The 26,808-nt window shown below is 32.6% G+C and overlaps 1 protein-coding gene and 1 long non-coding RNA gene across 2 annotated transcripts in view; both read right to left on the reverse strand.

Annotated features, from left to right (window-relative positions):
• Nucleotides 1–26,808, reverse strand: part of LOC148621540 (transient receptor potential cation channel subfamily M member-like 2) — a 60,364-nt gene that overhangs the window by 17,570 nt on the left and 15,986 nt on the right. The window contains exons 9-21 of the mRNA XM_088576038.1: nt 26,590–26,724; nt 26,233–26,298; nt 25,864–25,966; nt 25,463–25,576; nt 25,097–25,196; nt 24,299–24,524; nt 23,246–23,461; nt 22,282–22,422; nt 20,496–20,750; nt 20,055–20,229; nt 18,156–18,321; nt 16,849–17,018; nt 16,373–16,465 (exon numbers count right to left, since the gene is read on the reverse strand). Coding sequence (XP_088432164.1) covers nt 16,373–16,465; nt 16,849–17,018; nt 18,156–18,321; nt 20,055–20,229; nt 20,496–20,750; nt 22,282–22,422; nt 23,246–23,461; nt 24,299–24,524; nt 25,097–25,196; nt 25,463–25,576; nt 25,864–25,966; nt 26,233–26,298; nt 26,590–26,724 — 1,960 coding nt within the window. The remainder of the gene's footprint in view (nt 1–16,372; nt 16,466–16,848; nt 17,019–18,155; nt 18,322–20,054; nt 20,230–20,495; nt 20,751–22,281; nt 22,423–23,245; nt 23,462–24,298; nt 24,525–25,096; nt 25,197–25,462; nt 25,577–25,863; nt 25,967–26,232; nt 26,299–26,589; nt 26,725–26,808) is intronic.
• Nucleotides 915–5,447, reverse strand: LOC148621541 (uncharacterized). The gene is made up of 2 exons (XR_015921203.1): nt 5,399–5,447; nt 915–2,110 (listed from the first exon to the last, which is right to left on the reverse strand). It is a non-coding gene; the product is annotated as an uncharacterized LOC148621541 (long non-coding RNA).

The following is a 26,808-nucleotide window of genomic DNA, read 5'->3' on the forward strand; positions in this document are numbered from 1 at the left end:
TATATATCAGTTAAACAGGTCATAGTTACGACGGAAGCACTTTTTAAATGACGATTTTGATTAATATATCCCTGCTGTAGGGCACAATGTTCGGATTAGAAAATAGGATGACACAATCCCCCTCCCCATGACATTACACAATAGGCTAGAGAGACAACTAGAGGTCTCGGAGTTCAAAACTATTACTCGGTTTGGTTATACGTTTTTTGTCTGTGTTGTGGGTTGTAATATCTGTTTTCTCACACAAGAACAAAGTCAGTGTATCAGATAAGGACAAAACAGTGTCTGCTTTACTTGTTGAGTGTATGTCATATGACCTACTTTTGATATAACAAAGAAGCAATTTCTGGTAATAAAATTTTGTTAGAAAATATGAAATATCTAATTGCTAAAGTGTGCAACATAGTTAACATCATTACAACATGGACACCTTCTATTTTGGTCAATTTCTAAAAATAAATCAGAATCATTTGCGGTTCTACCTTTGCATCACCATTTAAAAGTATGTATTTTTAATTAACTGATAGTTTCAAGAATTCTTCTTTTAGTTCATCAAAAGTATTATTAACCTTATGCATTGAGTACAGGGGGTACATATATATTTTCAATAAAAATATCCTCTGATGTTTACATATATTCATAGAAATTTTGTACCATGAAACAAGTATACTGTTAGTCTCTAATTGGTGAATATATTTGTCATATTGAATTTATGCCCAAACGGTATACCACCTGATTTTACTCTAGAATTACTACTTTCTTTTTTTTTCGTTTAGAATGAGTACCCCGGGATATCAATTACGTCTAAATCATCAATTTTGCACCCAGTTGAACAAATAAAATCATAAATGTTTTACTTAATCTATAAATTCTGGATATTTCATTTTTCGTTTAACATCACAACAATTCAGTGGTAATATTTTCAATTGTACATTGCAACCATTACAAATACAATAAATTTTATTAAAATATCTACATTCACTTTTTTTTGTTGTCCCTTTGGGAGTCAATAAATGTTATTAAAATATCTACAATAACTATTATGTTTGCTGTCCCTTTGGGAGTCCTACTTGTTCGTGGGTGTGTGCATCCGATGCCGTTTGATAGTCCACCGTTCTCTGGTGTTGAGTTCGAGAAAGAGCGAGTGTTTGATGGACCTTTCTGTACTTTCATATCATCGTCATCCTCATCAACATACTGGCTGTCTCGGACTAGCTTGACTCTGTAGCCCTGTTCTCTCTTCTCCTTCATAATGAGGAAAATATTTTCCTATCTTGTTCCACCACATCAGGATATTGTTGATTCACCCCAATATGACGTTTTGTTTATCTCTGTGGTAAAAAAAAACTTTGCCACTATCGGTCTTGGGCGTCCTTTTTTACCAGGTTGTGCACCTTATCGAAAGTGATAGACGTTGCCGAACACGATGAACTAATTTACTTTAACTTTTCTCTTTATAAATTCTCTAATGAGTTCTTCAGTGTTTTCTCCTTCGTGTAAATACTAAATTGTACTTCATGGATCTGCACTGGAGATCAAACACTATGCTTTTCAGCTCTTTATTTTCCTCTCTAACATCCTAAGTGCAGATTTGATTTCTTGTCTTATTTCTATTGCATGATTATCCAGATCGTTCGCAACTATACTAACTTTCGATTTCATTCGTTTTACGTCTTTTACGTTATTTTGGTGATGTTTCTTGAAATCGTCCCTGAAGTCACTCATTAATTTTAAATTCATTGAGCTGTGTATTGCTTCTTTTTGTAAATCTTGAACAGCATTCCTTATTGAATCTTGTTCGTTTCTTATTGTAACCATTTCTGCCTTTTGCTTGTCATTTCTATCTTTTAGTGTTTTTTAAGAGGATTCAATTTTGTCAACCTTCAGTTTAACTCCCCAATATCTTGAATTAAGGAGTGTATAGATTTATTCAAACTGTTTATTGTATAAATTTAGTTTCAATCATGGTAAGTCTGTCATTCATACTCGATAAGCGTTGATACATTAAATTTCATTGTGATCGGTTCATGTGTATTATCGTAGAGAACTGTTCAGCCTTGACGTAATATTTCTGACATATATAGTGCCATCGTGCTCACTCGTAAATAACCTTAATGAAATTAATCAACACTGTAGTATTATTATTGTGAATATGTTTACCCGATTTGTAATACTGGGACGATGGTTGATTCGATTTGCTTTAGACTTTTCTTTACTGATCAATTATTAAAATATACACAAATATGTGTCTTTTAAAATAAAGCACTTTTTTCCCAGTTTTATGGTTGGCAAAACGTCCATATTCATACTAGAAAGCTTGCTTTAGAATGCATTTTCTCTACCATTTAGTCTTATTATATGCGAAAATAGATCAACTTAATTTAGGACGAAAATTGCGTACCTCTGTGTTACCTTCGTAACCTCTCTCTGACAAGTTAACATGATAATAAGTCAATAAACACTGCAATTATATTTTGGCATGCGAGCAGAGTTTAATTCCATTAATACCAGGCTTCAAACTATACCTTCTGGGAGAAGAGTCATCTTTGGGGTTGCTGGTCTATAGTGTCCCGAGGTCATTTCAATTTCAAAGACGTTTACAATGAACATTTCTTGGGAGGGAGTTGTGCCGACCCCTGGTCTACTTGAAATGAAGAATTTATATACATGTCTGTCGACATTAGGAAATTAACTTTGGAGCATTTGTAACACTATAAATGTAGCATTAAGTTCAGTTTTTATCCTAAAATGACAAATTTTACATTACGTTAATAAGAATTCCTTTTTTGGTCTTCTTCCAGGTGACTATAGACAACAAATACAACAACAACTACAATGTCTGTATTCATTACTCTAAGCATATAGAAGCATTGTTTTCTTATTAATTGATGTCTCACACTCAGGCATGACAACAAATGCAACGTATCTACCTTGAAAACGCAAAATAATAGTACATGGGCTTGGAGGGTCCACGTGAATCCTCATATCAATCAACTTCATGATGATTTTCAGATACCTTTAAACTTCCCATTTAAGAATATTTTTTCGCTATAAGCTTATCTGTTTCATACTGGCTTAAAACATCGATATTTTTCTTCCTCAGTTGTTCGAGCTTCTTAATCATCTTGGGCCATCAAATATAAAAAAATAAATATCGATAAAAATATAATCATATATATGTTTCAATGGTATCAGGTGCCACAACACTTACATGTAAAATACGTACTCTACCCCACTATCACAACTGATTCTTTTGACATTTCTAGTAGGGTTCGTTTGACAATTTGTGACGATTTTTGCACTTAGAATTTACCACAAATTAATAAAAATGTGATTTCGATATTTGTGATACCGTTTGACCAATATACTTGAATGTGAATTTTCTTCTTTCTTGAGGCAGACGAATGTTGAAAAATCAAAATACAAACATTTTAGATTTCTGCCTTAACGAAGTATAAAAAGTGCAATAAAAAATGCTTCACTTTATTATTTGAAGGCGAATTCATTCGTAAATGGCAGGTATTACGGTACCTTATAATCATATTTGAGTTGACGAATGGGGTGCATTTTGTTTATATCAGCCCAGATACTACAAAGAATGACTATGAAAAAGAAAGCATAACATCAAAGCTGTTAAAACCATCAAACCAAACTACAAATGATCAGGTTTAAAAACATTATTTCATACATAAAATCAAACAAAAACTTACAAGGTCACAAAATTTTATTTGCACTAATATCATCCAGTGAATAAATGAAAAGTGGCGTGAAAACGTTTTTAGATAAGATATTTCAAACAAGTAATCAAAGGAATTCAATACGTTTCGTTCCCTTAAACTGAAAATCTGAAAAGTTATCTCAAGCTTAAATCAATATTTCAACACCTTGTTATGTACACTAAAATATAAACAAAACCGTAACATGTGATGATTAAGTTCCAATAATTATGCAGATCAACGTTTTGAGGCGTACATGAATAAAACAGTTAAAATAGTTATAAAACAAATTAAACAGACAAATCCATTGCCTGTCCGAAAAAAGCTATATTTAATTACAGATTACTACAATAATTCAGCTAAAAAAATGAAACCTGTTTATATCGAACACCTTACGGACTGTATAGTTTTTTTCCGATTTAGACAGGTGTTTAGTTCACAAATGCATATAACCTAGTACGATAAAACTTCAAAAAAAAAGTTCTGGTTAGTACGATTTCACTGCATACGTTAAAATGATACCTTTTTTTGCCGTGTGCCCGTGTATTCTTTTATGAAACCAGACAACAAAGGAAACGCAACAATATCTTTTCCAATAACAATATTTTGTAGAAATAAATGCCAAGTTAAAGTTTTTTTTCCATGTAACACAGTAAAATAACGAAGAAGGATCTTGACCACAATACAGATCAAAAATAAATATCTGGAATTTCAGTTTGGAGAACTTAATCGGGAATTTATCGCATCTTGACGAGCAGGTATTCCGCTTTTAATGTGCGGTTGCTTAAGTGTTATGGACGTACCCAAGGATCGTGACTTTATTGCATCTTATAGCATTTGTGTCATTATTTCTGGAGCAAGTTTGCGTTTGAGATGCCACTAGTTTTAATATTGATACATGGAAATGACTTGGCAACTTAAGCGGGCGTCTTATCACACCGAACCATTCATACTATCTGTTATCTCATATTTTGATAACTATGCAATGCAATTGTGGGTTTGTTTTCCGCTTTCCATTAATTGAGGCCCTGGTTGGACCGAGTGTTCAAAAATAGGCCTGCAGCAGCGCGAAGCTAGTCAATTAAGTAATGCAAATCATAGTGGTGCAATGTGTTTGGAAAGATGCCATGTTCAATACACGATAAACAACCCTGCATTGGCATATGATAGGAGTAGGAACATTTGTGCTCAGCCACAAGAAATTTCCCCTCCTTATTTGTAGTAGCATTTAAAATTTGTCGATACTTTTTATCTTTGTGGCCCATCCCGTTTTCTTTTCAACATCGTTGCATGTTCATTTTATCATCCATTGCATGTTCATTGCCCGGATATAGCTAAAATATTGCTTCCTGGGCGTAAAAAAACACCAATAATCAATCAATCCACCATTATAAGATTGCAAATTGGTTACCTATTTAATGGTCCCACCACGTAATTAATATCCGTCATTGATTCACGGTGACCTCGTTTACCGGACGGGAAAATAACATTCCAGATTCTCGTGTATTCTTTTTTAATCATTTTGCTTTACAAAAATAGAGTAACATAATTTTGTGGAATTTTACAGACATAAACAGGTTCAAAAGCTGTAAACTAAAAAAAATATTGTTTCTATTTATCTTTCATACAATCAAATTCCAAGTGTGTGGAAGTAATCGTACGTGGTTCAAACCCTTCCTTACCTGTCCCTGAATTCCCCTCGTACTTCACATAGGTTTTCCGTCCCATAGCCTTAGGCTTGAAATTAAATATCAATAACTGATAGCGTTTCTTCCTTATTCAGTTATTTACTTTTACCTATGATATGCAATCTGAAATCAGTTTAAAAGTTTATCATTTCCAAAGTAATATATTTATTTTTTTCATTTCATTGATATATCTCAAATCGAAATAATCTTTAACTTATGATTACCTTGTCACTTTAATTTTATTTGCAGAGTTTTTCATAGTATTGTTGTGATTAACTTGCAATTTGTTATTTGTCTTTCTCATACAATTGGCATTTTATTGAATAACTAACATCACCGGTCAAATATTTCAATTTTATAAAGAAAAAAAGTACATGCTGTTACGGTTAAAAGCCCCATTTGCGCAGTACAGTTTGGATATTCCGTTTTACTGCATTTTTTTCTAATTTTACCAGATCCTTTACATAATTTGCATTATACATCATACTACCGTATTTTAGAAAGCGTAAAGGAAACTTAACTGATTTGCGTAAATAATGGTAGAAAATTATAATTTCGATAGTTAGCTATTAGACTTGCCTGACCCCGTATTATATCATATTTTATCTACCCTCTTGAAATCTTGCATAACAGTTATGTTATGCGTCAAGAATAAGATATGCTAAATATCCATTAGTGTACACAAAGCTTTTATTTGTGTTTTGGTATAGTATTAGAAATTTTAGACATTCTGGGGGGTCATATGGAATGAGTGAGCGCGTTCTACATAGGTCCAAAATGCGAGGCGAATGGTAAAATTTCGGTTTTATTCGATTATATGCATCAATTTTACTACTGTTCTTTAAAATAATTATTTTTTGAAGAATTATATCTGTCGAACATATTACCTCTATTATTCCTACATATTTTATTTTAATGCTGCTGATGAGAGGTTTTTCCTTGATACACGTGTACAACTTATCGAAATTTACAACGTATAAAAATGATATGTTTTGTATTTAAGAACCGCTGGGTCGATATTGCTGCTGGTGGACCTGAAGTCCTCGAGGGTATTCACCAACCCAGTAATCAGAATTGTCTGACCAGGAATTATAGTATTTTATCTACCCTATTTATTAAATCATGCAGTATTCCAAATTTTAAAATACGTAAAACACTGAGGCTTCATTCCTTGCATTACATATGGTAGTACCTCTCGGTGATGGATTTGGCTTCGTCTCTCGATAGTTTTGGTTTTGAGTAATTCTTGTATACAACTAATATTGTGATTATGATCTTCTTACATAGTTGATTTTAGTGTTGCTGATTAGAGGTTACTCAATGGGTCGATACCGCTGCTGGTGGACCTGAGGTTCCCAAGGGTATACTGAATATACATAGGTATATTCATGTAGCCCAATTTATCAGATCTCCAATGGTATCATGAACGTAATAGTACGCAAACGATTATTGAGTTACATGTAAGATATGTACCCCTCCCCCTTGAAAAAATAGCTTAAATTATTTCTAGTGTAAACTGCTCAAAATGGGATTTTTGGATTTTCCATAAAAAGTCTTTTTAATACGACTCTACTTATTGTACAACGAAAACGTATCAAATTCATTCAAAAAAATAGTTCAATTTTCTACATCATGCACAAAACCGTCAAAAGGCTCAATTGCTTAAAAGTAAACGGTTGGTTTTTTTTAATAATTAAGCGTTCTGGGTCTAGAAGCTTTTAAAAATAATGAAAATGCTCGGTAATATATAATCAATGTTAAAAAAATATGTGTTGGTGGTGTTATATCACAGGGTAGTGAAATGCGTCTAGAGCGACTGGGATCAAAATTGTAGATCTACGGTTGCCGCTTGCTAACCTACTTGTAGGTGAAAGGCAGAGTCGAGTGCGTAAATCTTGCCCCCGCCAGTACAAAGCCTCTACTCTAACAAGACTCCTTCAAATGCCTCCCCGTGGCAATGCACGTCAACTGGGATCTAGCATCTCAGGTAAAATTTGAAGAGGATCTCGAGTAGCAAGGACCCCAGAGATGCAGTGTGTATGCCCACCGGTGTGTAGATATGCCCTAGCACTCTTCAACCTTGCCCCAGCTAATGGGTTAAATAGTTTCACTGCCTTGTAGATGACTCGGGAGAGTCAAAGGCTATGGAAGAAAATTCAGACAGAAAATCCGGGCAGATGACCCCGTTACCAGGGAAATGGAATCATCTAAGAAAAGGTTGATCGTAGGACTAATCATCCGACATCATAAAAAGCAAACTGATTACGGAAACTGTAATTGAGTCAATTAGAAACCACGGGATTAGTCAAGATATCCAGCACTCTCCAGACAACGATTTTATAGTTGAAAGAAATGCATGCATGACGTCTACGCACAAAATACGTAAGGAAGTACGCAGGCAGATGGTTTCCCTTGCAAACCCCAAAAAGATCATCAAAGTTGGTACATGGAATGTAAGAACTTTGTATGCAACTGGCAAAACAGCTCAAGTAATGAGAAGATACCAACTAGACATTCTTGGAATCAGCGAATGCAGATAGACAAACAGGCGACACCATCATTTACTCAGGAAGACAAGATGATCATCATAGCAATGGAGTTGCAATAGTCATGTCGAAAGAAACAGTCATTATATGAAAGGTCACCAATTATCGATAGTATCGTAACTGTGCGTTTCTGGTCAAAATACATTAAGACCACAGTTATTCAAGTATATGCACCAACCAATGACGCAGAAGATGCAACATAGGACATTTTCTATGAAACACTACAACGAGTTTTCAACAATACCCCAAAACACGACATCATCTCTATCATAGGGGATCTATCTGAATGCAAAAATTAGCAACAAGTTAGATGGCAAAGATGGAATAGTAGGTAACCATGGTATGAAATCTGATAGGAATGATAATGGTGAACGTTTTACATCTTTCTGTTCAATCAACAACCTGGCAATTACATCAACTATGTTCAAACATAAAGATATTCACAAACACACCTGAACATCACCTCAGGGGAAACCATCACAACCAAATTGACCATGTGACTGTAAATAGAAGATTCAGAAAATCTATCTTAGATGTCAGAGTTCATAGTGGAGCTGACGTTGGTTCTGACCACAACCTTATTGTAACAAAATCAAGTCTGAATCTGCACAAAATTGGAAAAGCTGCTACAACTACAGCAAGATATAAAACATGCAAACTAAAGGTACAAGAAGTCAAAGAGTATTCAAGGGAACCAAGGTTATAGAGTATAGCAAAAGAATGCAATCCAGAGACAGACCAGACATGGAAAACAGACATACACAACAAAGAACATAATGTAATTAAAATCATACATACAAAGTAACAAAAGCAAATGAGCAACTCGGACTGCACTAAAAACTGGGAGCATGGACCAAGTGCACCGGTAGGATAAGTGTCCTCTGCTTTTCTAGAAACACCCGCCGATTTGCTCATAAAAAGTCAAGTCCGGGGTAGACAAACGAGGAAAGGAAAACTATGACCCGTTGAAAAAATCGGTTTTCATAGTGCAGATGGATACACCATAACGATCCACGAGTTCATGATGTCAACCATAAAACTTATGTAGTGATGACTTCAATCTTGTAACAACATAACCCTGTTCAAGAAGCCTATTTGTTAGAGTTCTAGGGCGATACAAAAAGTCTGCGTAGTTTCGGCAAGCTCTGACATAACGTATGAGTTGTGATATAAACATTCCATACACAGGTGCTGAAGGGATGTTGCCACAGATGAAAGGAAAGTGGATAATTCTGAATGAAAAGTCATCACGTTTGTCGTAACGTTTGGTCAATAGTTTTCCTTTTCCATCGATTTCTAAGTGTAGGTCAAGATATGAGACTGACCTTACAGTGTCTGTAGTATCGTTTATTTCAAGTTCTTTTGGGATGCGATGTATCAAATTCCCGAAATTAGGATTGTTTAATGACAAAACGTCATCTATATAGCGGAAACTGAGGTTAAAGGATCTAGCCAAACGCTATTCTTTCTTTCGGATCAAATCAGCTATAAAGTCAGCCTCATAAGAGTGAAGAAATAGGTCAGCAAGTAAAGGAGCACAATTATTTGTTCCCATTGGAATGCCGACCATTTGTTGAAAAACACGTCCACCACACTGGACAAATGTGTTGTCGATTAAAAATTCCAGCCCTTTGTATATTTGGAAGATGATTTGGAATTATTTCGTACAAAGTATGTGGAATCTCTACCAAGAACTATATATTTGTATCTAGGTGTGTCATCTTTTTGGAAAAAAAAATCGATGTATAATGTTTTTAAGTCGGGATTTTAATTGAGTATGGGGAATAGATGTATACAGTGTTGACAAATCGTAGGTTTTAATGCTATTATATTCAGATAAGTCTTGAACTGATTGTCTCCAAAAGATCTTTCGAATTTTTTAGGATCCACATTTAAAGTCCTCAATCTCGATGTTTGTTCTGCAATGGCCTTTTATAATTGAAAATGTTGGATGCAATGGGTGAAGTATAGGAATATGAAATATTTGTTATGGATTTGTCTTTAAAATATTGGAGAATTTTCTTGGTAACGTTTGTTGTGATGGAGGATGTTAGCCAAATTAATTGCATCCATACATTTGTTGACAAACGGTAGTGGAAGAAATTATCGTCTTTTTTGTCATCTTGACTTATCACAAGGAATGGTTTAAAGATTCTGTGGAAACCAATTTCCAAAATGATGGCAACAAGTCTGTATAATGATGAGGTGGGGTCAGAAACAGGAGTGTCAAGACTTGTTTTGAAAAGAGAGTGTAGTAGAGTGAGATGTATAGAATAAAGTTTAGTTCTAATGTGATGAAGTTCAAGAGGTTGTTGTACGAAAGGAAGAAGACCATCTATGGAGACATCATAAGGAGCAAAGACGGTAAAAAATACATCCAAATTTCTGTAAAGAAAATGGTTTTGTGATATAAATGTATCATAAATGGTATCAATTTTGGTTTTTACCATAATATAATTCATAGTTATATCGATTCCAAGATAGAATGTTAAAATGCAATCATATAGTCTTATAGATCTTGAATTATCCGTTATTCAGTTTACCGGCCATCAAAGGTAATTTCTAAGAAAAATATATATGGCATTATTCCTCATTCAGACAAATAACAACATCGAAAGCTTAATCTCGACTAGACAGCTTCATCAGCAAAGCAGTCGCAAATAAAGCACCTTAAAAAGTAAAAACAAATAAGTAGAGGTTATGATTAAAAATTGAAAATACAAACCGAGGCACATAAAATGTATGTTGACGGTGATTCGAAAATGTTAAATTAGCTGTTATAAAACATATGAAATAAAATTGACCTTTCAGATGTAACCAAATATTTAACACAACCATATGCAGACAAGAATGGAGCAATGTGTGTAAACTTCATTTAGCGAAATTAGTCGTCTTTATTTCAGGTTTTCTCGTCCTTCATTGAAGACCGCTATGTGCCTTGAGCTGACATTAAACGTGCGGGTGGGTAAGGATTTTTTCTTTGACTTATGCACCACATCCATTCTCGTTATATTGATTGGTCGCAATTCTCGATCTTCCGGAATCTCTGTTTATAAAGCATGTGAGGACAACTTTCTTGAGAGGTGTTAATATCGGACTTTTCTATTGTTACCATTTAATACCTAAAATAAATGCATTTATACGTGATGCGTTAACATATACAGTTTTTTTTAATTCCGTGGATTTCACAATGTTGTAGCAGCGTAAAATACCCTACGAATGAACAACCTCTAAGGATTGTTTATGCTGTTTTAAAGTATTGAATGCTTGCATGGAGTTGAAATGATTCACTAATGCTGTCATTCCTGTTTTAGTTATATACCTGACATTAAAGAATCGACGCAAATAAGATCTTGCAAAAAGTTTGAAAGAGAAGGCCACAAAACATTCATAATCACGTGGTATGTTTACTTATACATGTATATAGAATTTTTTTATGATCAGAGACGGAAGTTTGTAAATAGTTTGCATATACAGATGTTCTAAGTGTAACGTTAAAGGTAGTCAGGTGATATATAAAAAGTCGTACATATATGTGAAATATCAAATTATAAAAACAAATGTACTTTGCATACACCGTGTTTCCTATCTAGATTTAGTTATTCACTGATCATTAATAAATGATAACTGAACAAAGAAACTTCTTGAAAATAATACAGGAGAACAAAGAAATGATACAAATCTTTACATGACCAGAGTAGATTTTATTTCAAAATAAATAATTATCAAATGGTATAACATAAAATATATAGTATTTTGTTTACGTCAATTAATGTAAGAAAATAAAAAAATAACCAAATTTTTTTTTTACATCAAATCTTTTTTTAAGCAGACATATAACTTTAATTGTTAATGAAAAAATGCAAAAACATAGGCCTTTGTCATATATTGTCTATAATATATCATAAGTAGTAACGGTATTTAGACCACAATAATATAGATTAAAAATAAATGCCAATAAACAAGCGGTGTTGATTACTTAATGCTAAGTCATACAATGCTAACATCAAGTATATTTTTTTTACCCAAAAATCTTATAAATAAACTTGCAGCGGGTCTATCTTTACTGCATACAGATACATATTCTCCATTGTAGTCTAACCCCTTGCAGGGTTTGAGAAAGGGCTTGGGCTTGTCCCGAAAATGGGTGGAAAAATTTGCCCGGTCTTGTCATAGTTTAGCACACTTTTCCGTAAATGTGACTCCTCCATGTCTCCACCAAAGTAAAAACTAAGATAACATTGCTTCCGTTTGGGGGTATAAAGGGATCACCCCGTCAACCGCTCAAGGGATTTTGAAGAAATTTTATAGTAAGGTTGTGTCTCTTACGTAGATGTACAAGAAGAAATATAGTAAGTGTAGAAGAACTCCAAAGGGAGATAATTGAACTTATGGGTTATTTATTTAACTCCATTTGCGCGGGCATTCCCTTTAAATTTTCTTATTATATGTTTTCTGAATGTCACAGAAATGTAATAAAACTTCAAGAATCAAATAATATATTTTGATATGGAGGCAGAAGGATTTAATTTATACTGTGTTGAGTGCTCGTGGAGACACCGTGACTCCACTCCCATGTTCACCACTTTCGAGAGTGGAGAAATTAAAACTTGTGCTGAAACCACAGTGTACATTTACAATGTGCATTTACATCTATTTTTTAACATTAAATAAAATATTGTTTATGTTTTCTTAGGCATTATGACCTTACTGACAATAGTATTGCAACACACAAAAATGTTGAATATCCATAGTTACATGTATATTACAATAAAATTCGTTCATTTACATATGTTGGCTAAGTGGGAAGTATTATGTTGGTTACGTGGGAATCGACATTTCTGAAAGAGTAAACCAATAAGATCTTAAAGGGTACAACGGGTCGTAGTTTTTCCTTTCCTCTTTGTCTACCCCGGACTTGACTTTTTATGAGCAACTCGGCGGGTATTTCGAGAAAAGCAGAGGACGCTTACTCTACCGGTGCACCTGGTCCATGCTCCCAGTTTTTAGTGGAGTCCGAGTTGCTCGTTTACTTTTGTTACTTTGTATGTATGATTTTAGTTACTTTATGTTCTTTGTTGTGTATGTCTGTTTTCCATATCTGGTCGTTGTCCCTGGATTACATTCTTTTGATTACCGCTATAACCTTGGTTCCCTTGATTACTCTTAAGTGGCACACCAGTTTTGTTAAATACTAAAACCAATTTTAGGCAACCAATCATGAGGTCTTGAAACAAGAAAGATAAGAAAAAAGTTTGCTTTGTCAGCTTTGAAAGGCGCATCAGCAATCTATGCACTAAGCAATACAATGAACAATAATTGTTATTAGGACTGTACATATCCAAGTACATGTCTCTCAAAGCTTTAACAAATTACATATACTATCTTCTGTTCTTTGGGAACAGGAGATGCTGCAAGACTTGTTAAGTCAAAATATGACCAGATATTGCTCTCAAATGAAAACAAAAACTGTAGAAGGGTACTAAAGCAAGATTAATTAATTATGACCTACATGTTACACAATTGTATAAATTATGCATATAGACCAAATTAAATAATTACCAGGGAATTCCATAGCCACACTATCAGTTTCTCTTCCTCACAAAGACACATTGTACAATGTAAATACAACTTACACTGAAATTTCTTAAAATTGATCCAAAAGAATGTTTGCAATTTATCAACCTTTCATTTTTTTAAGGGTATAAGTAGTCATTTTTGTCAAGTCTACTCAACAGTAAGTACGGAGACAGATACTTTTATTAGCAGTCAAGGATCAGTTGTATCATAGGAGAATTAATGGCCTGAACTCATTTCTAGCCACGTCTGATGTAGCCACAGTACTCTAATTCTCGTTGAGAATCATCCAAAACAAACTCAGAAAAGATGTGCTACAAAATCCTTGCAATGCATGGCGGCTGTACGTTAAGTCATTTGTCCAGGAGAGGGTGACATGTTAGAACAGTTCAAATCCATCATTTCAATGGAGTTAACTCTAATTTATTGACAAAACAGATCTTGTTGTGAAAGATACTAACAATGAAGCAGACAAAATAGTCTCTGACGCTTTGAAACCTGTCAAATTATCAAAATTTACATGCAAGAGGAAGTGCAAGAGAGTTGTCTATTGAGAAGCATTCTATTCAGCATTTCGTTTGACCTGTATGCAGGTGGTTCACAAGTCATCATTTCTTATTTGTTACTATGTTGTAGAAAAGGAATAAACCTCCAGTTTCGTACACGACAAAATCTTATTATGATGTACAGATATTGGAAAAAAAATTCTCAAGGTCTCGCCTTAATATTTGACCTTGCCCGTTGACCTTGAACTGTGTGATTCATTTCAAGCATGATCTAGAAACCTTAAACCTGATTGGCATATATATAGATACCATTAAAATTCAATACCTATTCATAAAGCTTACGATTTAGGGAAAAAAATGTCATTTTATCAATATTTGAAACCTTGACTATGACCTTGACTTTTGGCATTTGAACTTGAACTTTAATGTTTCTACTTTAAACTTCATATGGATAGTTTTTCTCTTGATATTTCTTTATATTTATATCAATCAAATGTGAAAACTATTGACAAAAGTAATCCTTATTCATGACTTATTTATGAAAAAAAATAATCTGTTTGGGGTTTTCTTAGGATTCGGTAAGAATAGAAAAACTTTTTAACCCACTGAACTTTAGTTGATTTTGGTTAGGATAATGATTTATTATTTTCTGATATCGGTGCATTTTTAGCTTTAAATCTTAAAAAATAAACACTAAAAATATGACTTTTTGAAAATATAAAAAGGGGGGTTATATTACCGTCATGATATCAACATATGAAATGTCGAAATTCATTTCTATATATCAATTTGTAATGATAAAATATAATATTGCTGTACTCATGTTTGTAGTGTGATTATTATATCATTAATGTATAATTCATAACAAATGATAGAAAATGGCAAAAAATAGTGTCGATTTTCCTGCATTTTGGCCCAAAATCATTAAGGTCGGTTGCCATGGCAACCATCATGATTTTTTTACTTATGAAGTCTTTTAAGTTGTTACATGGTTGTGATAGTCAATGTCTACAATAATCATCCAATTATGAGACTATGCATGTCTTACCCCTATGTAAAAAAGTTTGGTTCTTACAGAGTATTGGTCTTAAACGTTCTGACAATAGTACTAAAACAAACTGCAGTGAATGTGTAATCCAAAAAATGCGACAAAGTTTTTTTTTTAAGTAAAAGGCAAAATTAAAACGAAAAACAAATATAAACACAATGTATACAATGACACAAAAATGAATATGATATAAAAGACATTTCTCTTCTGTAAATCTTTGGTTCTAGAATACTTGGAATACTTGGCTATTCAATACGAAGTAAATGGACCACCACAGACGGACTACATATCTGACACATAGATTAGTTTATACAAATGATCTAAGATAACCCTACGAAGGAAAAAGTATTCCAAATACTTTATTTCAAAATGAAACGTTTAAATATGACTCATTCACATTTACAAAATACTTATTACTGTCAAGTAATTTGGTTTTCATCCATAAAAGTCAAAATAAAAGCAACAGCATTCCCAACTCAATTGCGTTTACCGAAATATTTTGTTGGTAAAAAAAATGATTATTACATGGTACTCATTGAAAAAAAAACTTCACAGTTTATGAAGAAATGTGAACAACGTTCATTAAGATGCAAAAGTACAGAACAATATATCATTCCTAATAGTTTGAACAGAGTATTACAACAAAGAAGTGAATCAGTAAAACAAATTGATGAAGTCACTTCGTAGAACTCAAAAAACGTGAAATTTTACTTTTCAAATTATGATATACATAAGTAAAGACTAACATTGTGCATATATTGAAAATCATTATAGGTACGACGATCATATCATGTATAATCGTTTATACTGTCGTGTGGTCCTATGTTTTCATACAATTTGAAAACATAATCATATATGCCATTAAGTCCTATAAGGATTTGTCTTAACGGTGTGATAACGAGCGAAATTCAGATACTTTAAAGTCTGAAACGAAATGTTAACAAGACTCAGACAACTTAATTTTTAATGACATGAGACAGGATCAACGCATCATATCATATGATTAAAGACTCAATGCAACAAACGTATTTCAACCTAATCAAAGATTTCTATTTGCATTTGTTATACTTAATATGCTGCAACTTTTTTTTGTTTTTGTTTTTGTTTGTTTGTTGTTTTGTTTTTTTTTTTTGCTTTGTTTTTTATTTGTTTTTTTTTTGTTTTTGTTTGTTTGTTTGTTTTTTTTTTTTGTTTGGTTGGGTTTTTTTTTTTGTTTGGTTTTTTTATTATTATTATTATTTCTTTATCCAACATTTCTTATCTGTATAGTTCTAAAGACATAAATACCAACCATTTTGTAATAAATGCTGTAGTACTGTTGTTTCTAGTGCCTCGATCTCAAATTCCGTCATTTCCATTTCATCGTCTTTTTGTAGTTTAATCTCTAAAATACATAGAAGTGCAAAGTACAAAATACTATATCATGTCAATCCTAATGTCTATAAGTAAAAGGACGTATGAAACCTTTTTTACGCCGAGGAAAATGAAGTATTAAAGATATGCTAAGTGAATAACTGATACATAATGTCATTAACTGCTGTTTCTATTTTTGTAGTTCGGAAATATTGATACCAAGCTAGGTCCAATTAAATAAAATTACTAATTAATACAGCGATGTTTGGTTATTGAAATAACTATCAAACAGCACTTTTATAAAAACTCAAAGCATTGCATGCAATTCATTCATATTTAAAAATATGTAATAATGGATTTCATTTTTTATCATTATTTCGTTACTTTTTAAATCTTAAATTGCTTTAAACTTACTAAATTTGTTGATTCTATCCCTGCAGCAACATGTTAATAATCTATATAGAAGATTTATCACATTGAATGGTGCTATAAGAGTGGGCATATTGCTGTACTCATGTACCAGGAAGTAATTATGAAATCTAGCTACTTTCTCTGCTCTGCTTTGGACTTTCATAAATGTATATCTGTAAATGAAATGATTCTACAGTCGTATAAGGGATGGTGAACAGTTTTACAAGCACACATAATATTATTACAGAAAGACTAAAAACAGTTTTTTAAGATAGTAAAATAAACCATTATTTTATGAAATGAATAAACAATGTAGTATAGCACATGTCCAGCTGATCCATCATGTGAAAACCCACCTCGGTGATTTCGTGGCTCGCTGTGAATGCTTGAGGTCGCATATTTGATTCTCGTCCAAGTCACACCAATGATTTTTTATAATTATCAGTCCTTGCTTCATTGCTTTTCATAACAGGCAGTATATCGCAGATAATGTGACGATATCAAGAGTGTGAACATGCTTACCTGCTGGCCTCTGCACGTTTCGAAAAGGTACAAAGCATTGTCTGTTCGATTGTGTATGAAGTGTCTGTCATAGAACGTAACACCACAAGGGTTTGTTTATAGCTGGTTTGTCAAGCAGTATGACAAATTGTCTAAGTTATAACTTAATCATCAAGATATTTAGGTATTAAAAGAATTCCATATGTCTCGTTTGGTCCTTTTAAGTAGACTAAACCTTGTTGTTAAGAATTATGTGTAAAGTCATGATAAGAGTTTGTTTTACCATACTGTAGAAATATCATGTGAAGGCATATCACAGAAATTTAAGACTTCAAATCAAAACACATATAATATAGAGGGAGAAGGACAGAAAATGTTTGTCAATTTGATCAAAAAAGAATTCCAGCTGCGTCATAAAGATGATATAAATCTTATACCTATTACTAACACACTTATATCACTAATATCACTTGTAATATGTTTTCTTTCCTTATACCATTGAACTTTGAATATCCTAACTTGGTATTCTAAATAGTGCCGTGATTGTCTTTAGTTTATATTTAAATTCAAATTTTGTCATACATTCATGTTTGTGTATGTATCTCATTTTTGTTTTTATTCTTAATTCTTCTTATTCTCAATCAAACACCTTAGGTTTTATTAAATTATGTTTTGACTGAAAACAACTCTTTAAACAAATTAGAATAACAATATCATCTGTGCACTTACCTTAGGATTTTACAAAGCAAATAATATAATTTAGAATGAAATGTTATATCAATTGAAAATTTTATACAAAACAAACTTACGAAAACATTGCTATCAAAACATTAACGAGGATGATGTCCAGAAGTACAAGATAAACAACTGCTATCATTGTGATCATATCAAATTGAACGGGACAGGCAGGCAGGGTTCCATTCCTGAATAGGACAGGATCATATGTGCAATCTCCTGGTGGATCTGGTTCTTTTCCTTTAATCAAAATACGTATCAGTTTTTTTATATTGTTTACAAAGTAGTAGGTAGAGTTTCTGGTGGACAATGTTTTTTTCAATAAATTCGTTTGTGACTTTTTTTAGATAGCAAGTTTTGCGCAATTGGTGTTAAATTCAAATTTAATACATAGAGAAACCAAAGATTGTAAAGCTTATATTTTTCTTTTAATTACTTTCTAAAGCATGGTCTGTTCAAGATTCTATATGTTGAAAGATGTAATTGTACCAACTTTTCCTTGAATCATGCAATGTCGTGTGTAGTGGGAACAATCTTAGCAGATAATGCTTATATCACCCTGGCAATAAACAGTCATAAACTTAACTTGCATCAACGCCGCGAATGATAGAACTGTTGTCGTTCATGTGATTTATTTTCTTTATGTCAAAGAAAATCAATGGCAAGTATAAGTAAAGGTCTTCTAGTTTAACTGTAGGGACAATTCGTCTGTCATTTTCGTATACAACTACTTCCACTTGTCACATACGTCTATTTAATCAATCTTTATTCAACTATGAACACTGCGTTTCTCATTACATAAGAAATTTGTTATCGTCCCTGCGGACAAAGCTTCAAACAACATTGTATTTGTTTGTAAAGCCCATTACTTGAATTGCCTTATTACGGAATTGGTCATTGATAGTAACACCCCAAGTAATGCTATATACAAACGTACTAATTTGACAAAGATAAAATCTTAAACAACCACAAGTCCATTATGTCTTCTCTCAACATCGAAGCAAAATCTGAAGACTTCCCTTATCTGTATTGGATTCCCAAACTTCGTAAGAATCCATACGAAGAAAGTATATAGCTCGATCTTCATTTTGCTCCACGAAGGATATGTCGATTCACCTTACAAGCATATCGTCAGCAGTGAAGGATGGACAGCAGGTTCGATGCATTACCACCTACTCTGGTAGTGGCAGTTATCATATGTATATACTTCCAAGATTTACTTCGAAAACTTAAATCCCGCAGCTTTTCGGGAATAAGTTCTCTCCAAAATTTTGATTTATCAACTCTTTATACTACGTTGCCACATTGTAAATGAAATATCGTTTGAAAGGACTTATTCGTGAAACTTTTGTTGATTTGAAAAATTATGTTGTTATTGGTGACAAATCACCATACTTTTCTAAAATATTACCTAATGGTGCTACCCAAAAAGCAGGTTTTGCTTCATGCTTGATTTCCTCAAAGAAAACATATTTGTCACATTTGGAGAAGCTATGTTCAACAAAAATTGGCATTCTAATGGGCACTGACTGTGCTCCTCTCCTTTTTTTGTTATTCATACGAAAAATTCTTCAGAATCTCGTAAAGAATAAAAAGTACAAAAAGATACTTAATCCTTCGACTTTACATACAGATATGCTAATGAAGTATTGTCCAATATTTTGAAACAAAAGCATGTAAATGGTATGAAATCACCGCTAATATATTCACGCCGCAATAGAAGAGGGAGTTTTTGCGCGCTTTAAATCCTAGATTTAACCCACCGTTTCGTTTGAAATGAATGTATCAAGTCACGACCATTGCAGTACCAGCTACTCCGGTGGTGTACAAAGTGCCATATCTATTTTGTCAGATTTGTTTTGGACTCGTCTTGATTATGGATCGGACAAGTGTTCGGTAATTTTGCTGAACCCTTATTTATTATGAAAAGCTTAGTTTAAATAAATCAGACTGCATAAAATGATCATTTGTACCTCTGATATAATCTAAAAATAATTCTCCATGCATCTGCCAGTACGGATAGAAGACTATTTTCTTCACTGTTTCCCAGTCAAATATGGCGTTTGGGTATATATTAGCATTGTACGCAATACCAACACTTATGATGACCACCGCAAAAATCATAATTAGAAAGACTAAATCTGTAAGCTACAAGCAAAACAGACGTCTTTAAACTATTTGTAAAGTTTATATAATACTAACTCAAAATAAATTCTTTTAAATAAATAATAACACTTTTACATCCTTTGTTGGGGTTATTAAAACAATGAAAGCGTTTATTTTTAGGTTCTATAGACGAATCTATAAGCTTAAATTCTTTGTTTCTACAAATAGTTAAATATCGGTAAAGAAATACCAAAGCGTCAGCAGTGGGATCATTCAAATACGTCAAAATCCTAAAACAAAATAATTACCATCTTGCCAATCATAACAACTTTAGGTCCAATATGTCTATGTACAAAAAGAAATCGCATGCTGATCCACCAGAATATAACAACAGTGATACTATATGAATATCTTGCCCATCTGAACATACTCGTTGGTAACACAAATCTTGCCCCAATGGACAACATTAGCATTACGTAAGCTACCAAATCAAACTTGTTGCCGGTACTAGAAAACCATAACTTTATTTTACTTGAGGCTGACGGTTGGTCTTCTTCAATCATCTGCAAATATTTTAGTATCGAACATTATGGACAACAAAATGAAGATGACTGCAACGAAATAAACGTCGGCGGCATCACAACGTAGAAATAATTTACATGATGAATTTACGTTTGTTTTCAATTTTCACGTGTCTAAACATCATTCGTAAACTGGTGCACATTTCATACAAAATTCTTCCTTATTTTTTGTGTGTAGTGGGGTATTCACACCAAATGATATTTGGCTACTACTATATAGGAATAACTGAATACTGTAAAATATTAATATAAAATATTAATATTTATTAACCAATGAAAATCATTTATTTTGGTCATGTCACCTTCCCTAACTGGTCGTTCGTTATGTGCGTCATACACAACAACGTGTCGTAAATTATATATATATTTTCGACTAAGAATTAAATGTGTATACAGAAGTATATATTTGTCAATAATAATCCAACATGATCGAGTAATCACAATATTTTAGTCACTAGTACTTTCATGCCTTGTGGCAATCTTCAGGTGAACAATATGACTACGTTGTTAACCGTAACGTTTATGTGACGTTACAATATATATACTTATGTTATATTTGCAACGCTAGATGAATGATAAAAATTGTATGATAGAGTTTGAGGTAGATCGTATTCACATACATGTTGTACTGACGCCCGATTTGGTCTCGCCGTATTTACGGCTCGAACAAACAAACAAACGATTTCGCACAATGAATACTTGTGAAATATTTTAATGTATACTCCACATAACGAAATAATAACCTATAACTATTCTAATCTATTTTCATATATCAATTTAAAAAAACTCCCTTTAACGGCAAAAAATAATCGCCTACTTAGATCGTTATTTTCAAGCAGAAATTCGATTATACATTATAACACAATTCACGGAGTGGCAAAGGCAACCAATTTTATAATCTTTTGTGTGACTCTCCCGACTCTGAGTCAAAAAGTCATCACCTTGGCCCCTAAACACCCCGAGACCACCAAGGCGATATTCGACGGTATATAGTACACAGAAACCCAATGTACAGAAAACATTTTATTCGCACATGTTGTATTGCAAATCGATTCGTCAAATTCCTGTTTACAAAACAAACAAAATAAGGCGTATCTTACAATAACTTTTTATATGACCTACTGATATTTTCAAAGTATAGGCATTAAATTAAGTATCTCTACATTTAGCTCACTGACGCTGCTTATGTTGAAACAGTAAATGATATTTCTGATTATCGAATCAAGAATTATGATAACAAATTTTTAAAATAATTCATTTGCTAAATGAAGCAGCTGCGAAATAACAATGAACAGTTTGAAAACGTGTGTATGCGTGTTTTTAATTTGTTTTATTAGCAATTATTTTATTTACTGATGGTAGTCCAATAAATGTACGACGTTAGCTAGTGAAATTCGAAATTACAAATAATGCTGCACTAGAATGATATTTTTTCGTGTGTTAATCATCGAATTCTTATGATTAGTAGTTATATTATCGGATGTTGGTGTACACTTGAAGAAATAAAAATTACCTGACGGACTTCCTCAAAAAGAAATGTGACAGTCCAGAAAATTACAATCATTTCGAGAAAAGAAACACCTCCATCCTCTAAATCGTGCAGATTTGTCATAATCATAATGCTAAATGTCATCAAGTAAACAGCATAAAATGCCTGGGATGAAGAAAAACAAAACAAAGAAATTAAAACCGAAGTATTTCTTGAACAATACTATTCAAAATACAGGTTTTTTCAGCCATTTATCCCAATGCAATCATTAATTGTAATGATTTATCGAGTATTACTATTTCCTCATGTGTTTGCTCATTGAAAGATGACAGGTTTACAATAAATAATGTGATATGTTTGACTTGAAATAACCCATCTGTAGGTTATTTGCTTGTTCTCTGCAAAAGTCGTTTACATATACATTTCATGCCACTGGTGGCGGACCACAAGTCCCCAAGGGTATTCATCAATATAGTAGTCGGACTTGTCTGACTTCCAATCATATCATATATTTTTAACCAAAATTCGCGTGTTAAAAATTTCCAAATACCTCAAACACAGAGACTTCATTTCTGGTATTGCACATTGTACAACCTGTCCGTGAAGGATAAGGCTTCATGTTTCCGTAAGATTTTTTTAGCACTTCTTGTATGCAATAACGTATGGATTAACACCTACCTATGTGTTTGGTTCGAATGCTGCTGAACGAATGTTTGCTCCTTGGTCGCATGAAAGGCATGTCGAAATGTGCAATATAATTAGGATTGGTATTTTTGTTTTTTACAACACCCACTCATCACCAGTGTTACTACGTGTAAGACCATATTATGATCAAATTTACAAGAAGTATCTATAATTAGATGCTACAATGAAATTCTTGTATTTACATTTTACAATTTTCCTTTCTTTTTTTTCTATATTAGCCAATATAAATATCGACAAATTGCGTCAATACAGATAAAATTTTCAATTATGTCTCACAACTTACCACAGATGTCATAAACTTTATAGCAGGAGCACTATAAAAAGAATATATTGCCTGAGTTAATCCAATTTTGTTTTCTTCAGGTGACCCTAATACTGTATAATATCTTCCAGTATTTTCAGTCATTTCTGGATATGTTTGGGCATTGCAGTGGTGCTCATCGCAATTAAACTTGATTGTTGGGAGCAGCACAAAAGGGAAAAATATGCATCCGAATTTCTGAAAAAGTATATACCTTTAACAAACGTAGAAAAATTGTATTATATAGATAATTTCTGATTCTTACAAGTAACAAGGCAAATCACACTGGTATATATCGACAGTTGGCATTTTTAACGATTTTTCGTAAAAGCAGTGTAGCCAATTGGCATGCGTGATATATACTTTCCCGAGGTAACATTTGGGATAGAATAAATTGGCAAAGTTTATTTTGGCCAACTACACAGACTTATCCACAGCTATAACAAAGGGTCTATTTGACCAGTTATCAATTTCCAATATACATTATTGTATAAAGCAGAAAACAATCTCCACAAGAAAATAGCATTTAAACAGTTGAGGGATTAGGCCTTGTTGGCGTTATGTTCCACAGTTATGAATTCCTATTTTACAATGGATTGCCAAGAATATCAAATAAATGATACAAAAGAGATTTCGTTTTAAAAAAAATATGCGATAGAAGTCTTAATATTATGTTACCTAATATCTGAAAATATTTTTTTCATAACTTAAAATGAAGACATACTTGGCAACTTCCCTGTTCCCTGTTTCCTGCTCCACCTTGGTTCCATTTCTTGGGAAATCTATATCTCAATTCATCATTTTTCATTATCTAATTACAGCAGCAATTAACTACTATTAGCTAGTTTATTGAAAAAAAAATAGCATCTAGTAAAATGCATTTTCCACTTATTTATCACACAAAACACGTCATTTATGAAGACAAATGTTTATATTTTTCATGACTGTAAATGTCAACAGTTTCATTGTTATAATACTTTTAGTATTCTTTACAGGTTATATGAATCACTTTGAAATACAATGATATGTTCATACCTTTAATAAAGAGGTATTCCATGCAATGTTTCCATTCCATATATCTGTGAGCTTTGCCTGACAAGCCGTTTGTTCCATGAAATCCATAAGATTGTGGTTACCAGCAATATAAAGGGGGGTCGTGTTTCCATATTGCTTAACCACTGACACGAGCAAATCGTGAGACTTTTTACCTCTTGATGCATGCAAACTATTAACAATGACACAGGCATAGCGTTCAAAGATCCTGAAAAATGTAATCTTTCATTATTAAGACATATTATCATACTACTTACTCAAACACTGAAATAAACAGGATATGATAGTTCTTCTGGCAGCATTCTGCTATTGATTGAACTGTCATAACGTTCAAGATTTCTGCTAAATATGCAATCATTATTTTCTCTTACGGTTTGCCTTTTATTTATCTATATATCATATGTTTTCTTCCATATCTATGTACCTGCGTAGTGATTTAATGTTTCACTTCATTTCTCGTTTTAGCAGAGACGACCATTGGGTCTCTCCCCGTCCGTTACTTCTCTAAAACGCAGATGGAGTTTCATAAAACTTTTTACAATTTTTTATCAGATCATGTCATTGTGCACCTCTACCTTTGGTTTCATCAGAAAGACTTTTGCGGTTTTCTTTATGGTTTTTAGGGATGTATCTTCAAGTGAGCTTTGCTCAAAGTTATTTTCTTTCCATTTTGTGGAAGCAATCATGTTTTTATCATGCATTACATAGTACTATAGTTAAACTTAGTTATATCTGTAAAATGATAATAAATATAGCTAAAATAAATTGTTTTATATATACTTTGCATTGTTCTTCATTGAACGAGCTAGGTCTGTATCTCCAAAGTCTTTCGCTCGCCTGGAGAGCTTTCGAAGCACAGCACTCGCAAACAAAGCTGCACCTGTTATAATGTTGTAACAGATTAGCCATAATTATTTATATCACTTTTATTATAAACATATGTGTTTAATGTATGGTATATTCGGTCGATACAAAATTGTAACCAAAAATGACAACTTTAAACATGTATTAATTTTATCCAATATGCATAAAAGGACGAATAACACTTATAGATCTTTACATTTAGACTAATGAATATCTGTGAAAATTTGAGAGTATTAGTTATTCTGACTTCTATACTTATCAAATTTATCAATCATGTCTTACATGTGTAATTATCCCCTCTAGTCCAAAACAGAGCTGCCATATCGCATCTGTTTAGTAAAAGGCCCCAACAAAACAAGTCTTTTGAACATACTTTATTCATACATCCTCCATTATCTAAACAGGTATCAGTACAAAATATAAAGTTCATAAAGATAAAGCAAGTAATGGATCAACACTGATCTTTGTATTGATCTTAATTTCTTCTTTTAAGTTACCAACCATGTTTTAATCCATGTCCCATAGAATAATGCATTATAATTTTGAAGTCGAATGGTTCGATCTTTGATGTTTTTGAGAAAAATATTGTTTTAAAAAGTTGTAATTTCGATCATTTAATGTAGGTATGTTCTTTAAGGAGGCAATAAAACATGTGAAATAAAGAAGTAAAGAACCAAATTTACCATTATTCTTGCTGTATGGGTTGAGATATGTATCTGCCAATAACTTCTCAATAAAGTCGCCAACATCAGAGAAAAAAGTGTCTACTTTGGAAGGCCACGCTACCTTTATAGAACAATAAAATAAATACCAATTTTCAACAAAATACATCATGCTGGAATATTCGTTTTTATTTTTGTGTTCAAATGAACACTATAAAGTGATTTCATTCATGACAGTTGCAACCTTTTGTTAGACGTGAAGCATAAATTAAATGTAAAAATTCTATTACTATCATATATCTGATTGCAACATTATAAATATGTGAAATATGATTGAAAAAGTGAATCTGCATTGGACGTAAATTTGAATGAACCTATACCCATACATACCTTTAAAGGGAAGAATAGAATCTTAAACAAACGAGCTGCTCTGTCTTCTTTATCTAGTTTTACACTCTTCATTAATTAAAAACAATTATCAACTTTGAATATTTTTAAGAAATACAATGAATGCACTTACGAACACTAAGTGTATGAATATTTACCAGTGTGTTAAACTCAAGACAATCTAACGTATCCATGAATCGTCTAAGCTAAACATAGTACTAAAATCTACTACGTACACTAAACTCTAGTATTTGGCGTATTTAACCAGCGTTAATACAAGACGAATTGAACTTTTAAAAAAGTATTTGATATGTCAGTGTTTTTGATAATTGTTAAAATATATAAACAAAAATATAAAACCTTTTGATATATATCATACAGTTCTTCAGGTGGTAAAGAACCCTCAAACTTGTTGTATGACCTCAATAATTTTCCAACAAACAAAACTTTGTTCTTTATAAGTCCCTCGGTCAAATACTTCTTTAAAACTTTTTTCTACAAAGGAAAGCATAATAACCAAAAAAGTGTTATATATATTTTTGTTATTTTAAAAGCTGAAATTTAATTCAATTTATGAAT

The sequence above is a fragment of the Perna viridis genome, chromosome 3 (assembly GCF_037379345.1).
Source record: "Perna viridis isolate PV_CMFRI_1.1 ecotype Kerala chromosome 3, ASM3737934v1, whole genome shotgun sequence".
Classification (NCBI taxonomy): Eukaryota; Metazoa; Mollusca; class Bivalvia; order Mytilida; family Mytilidae; genus Perna; species Perna viridis.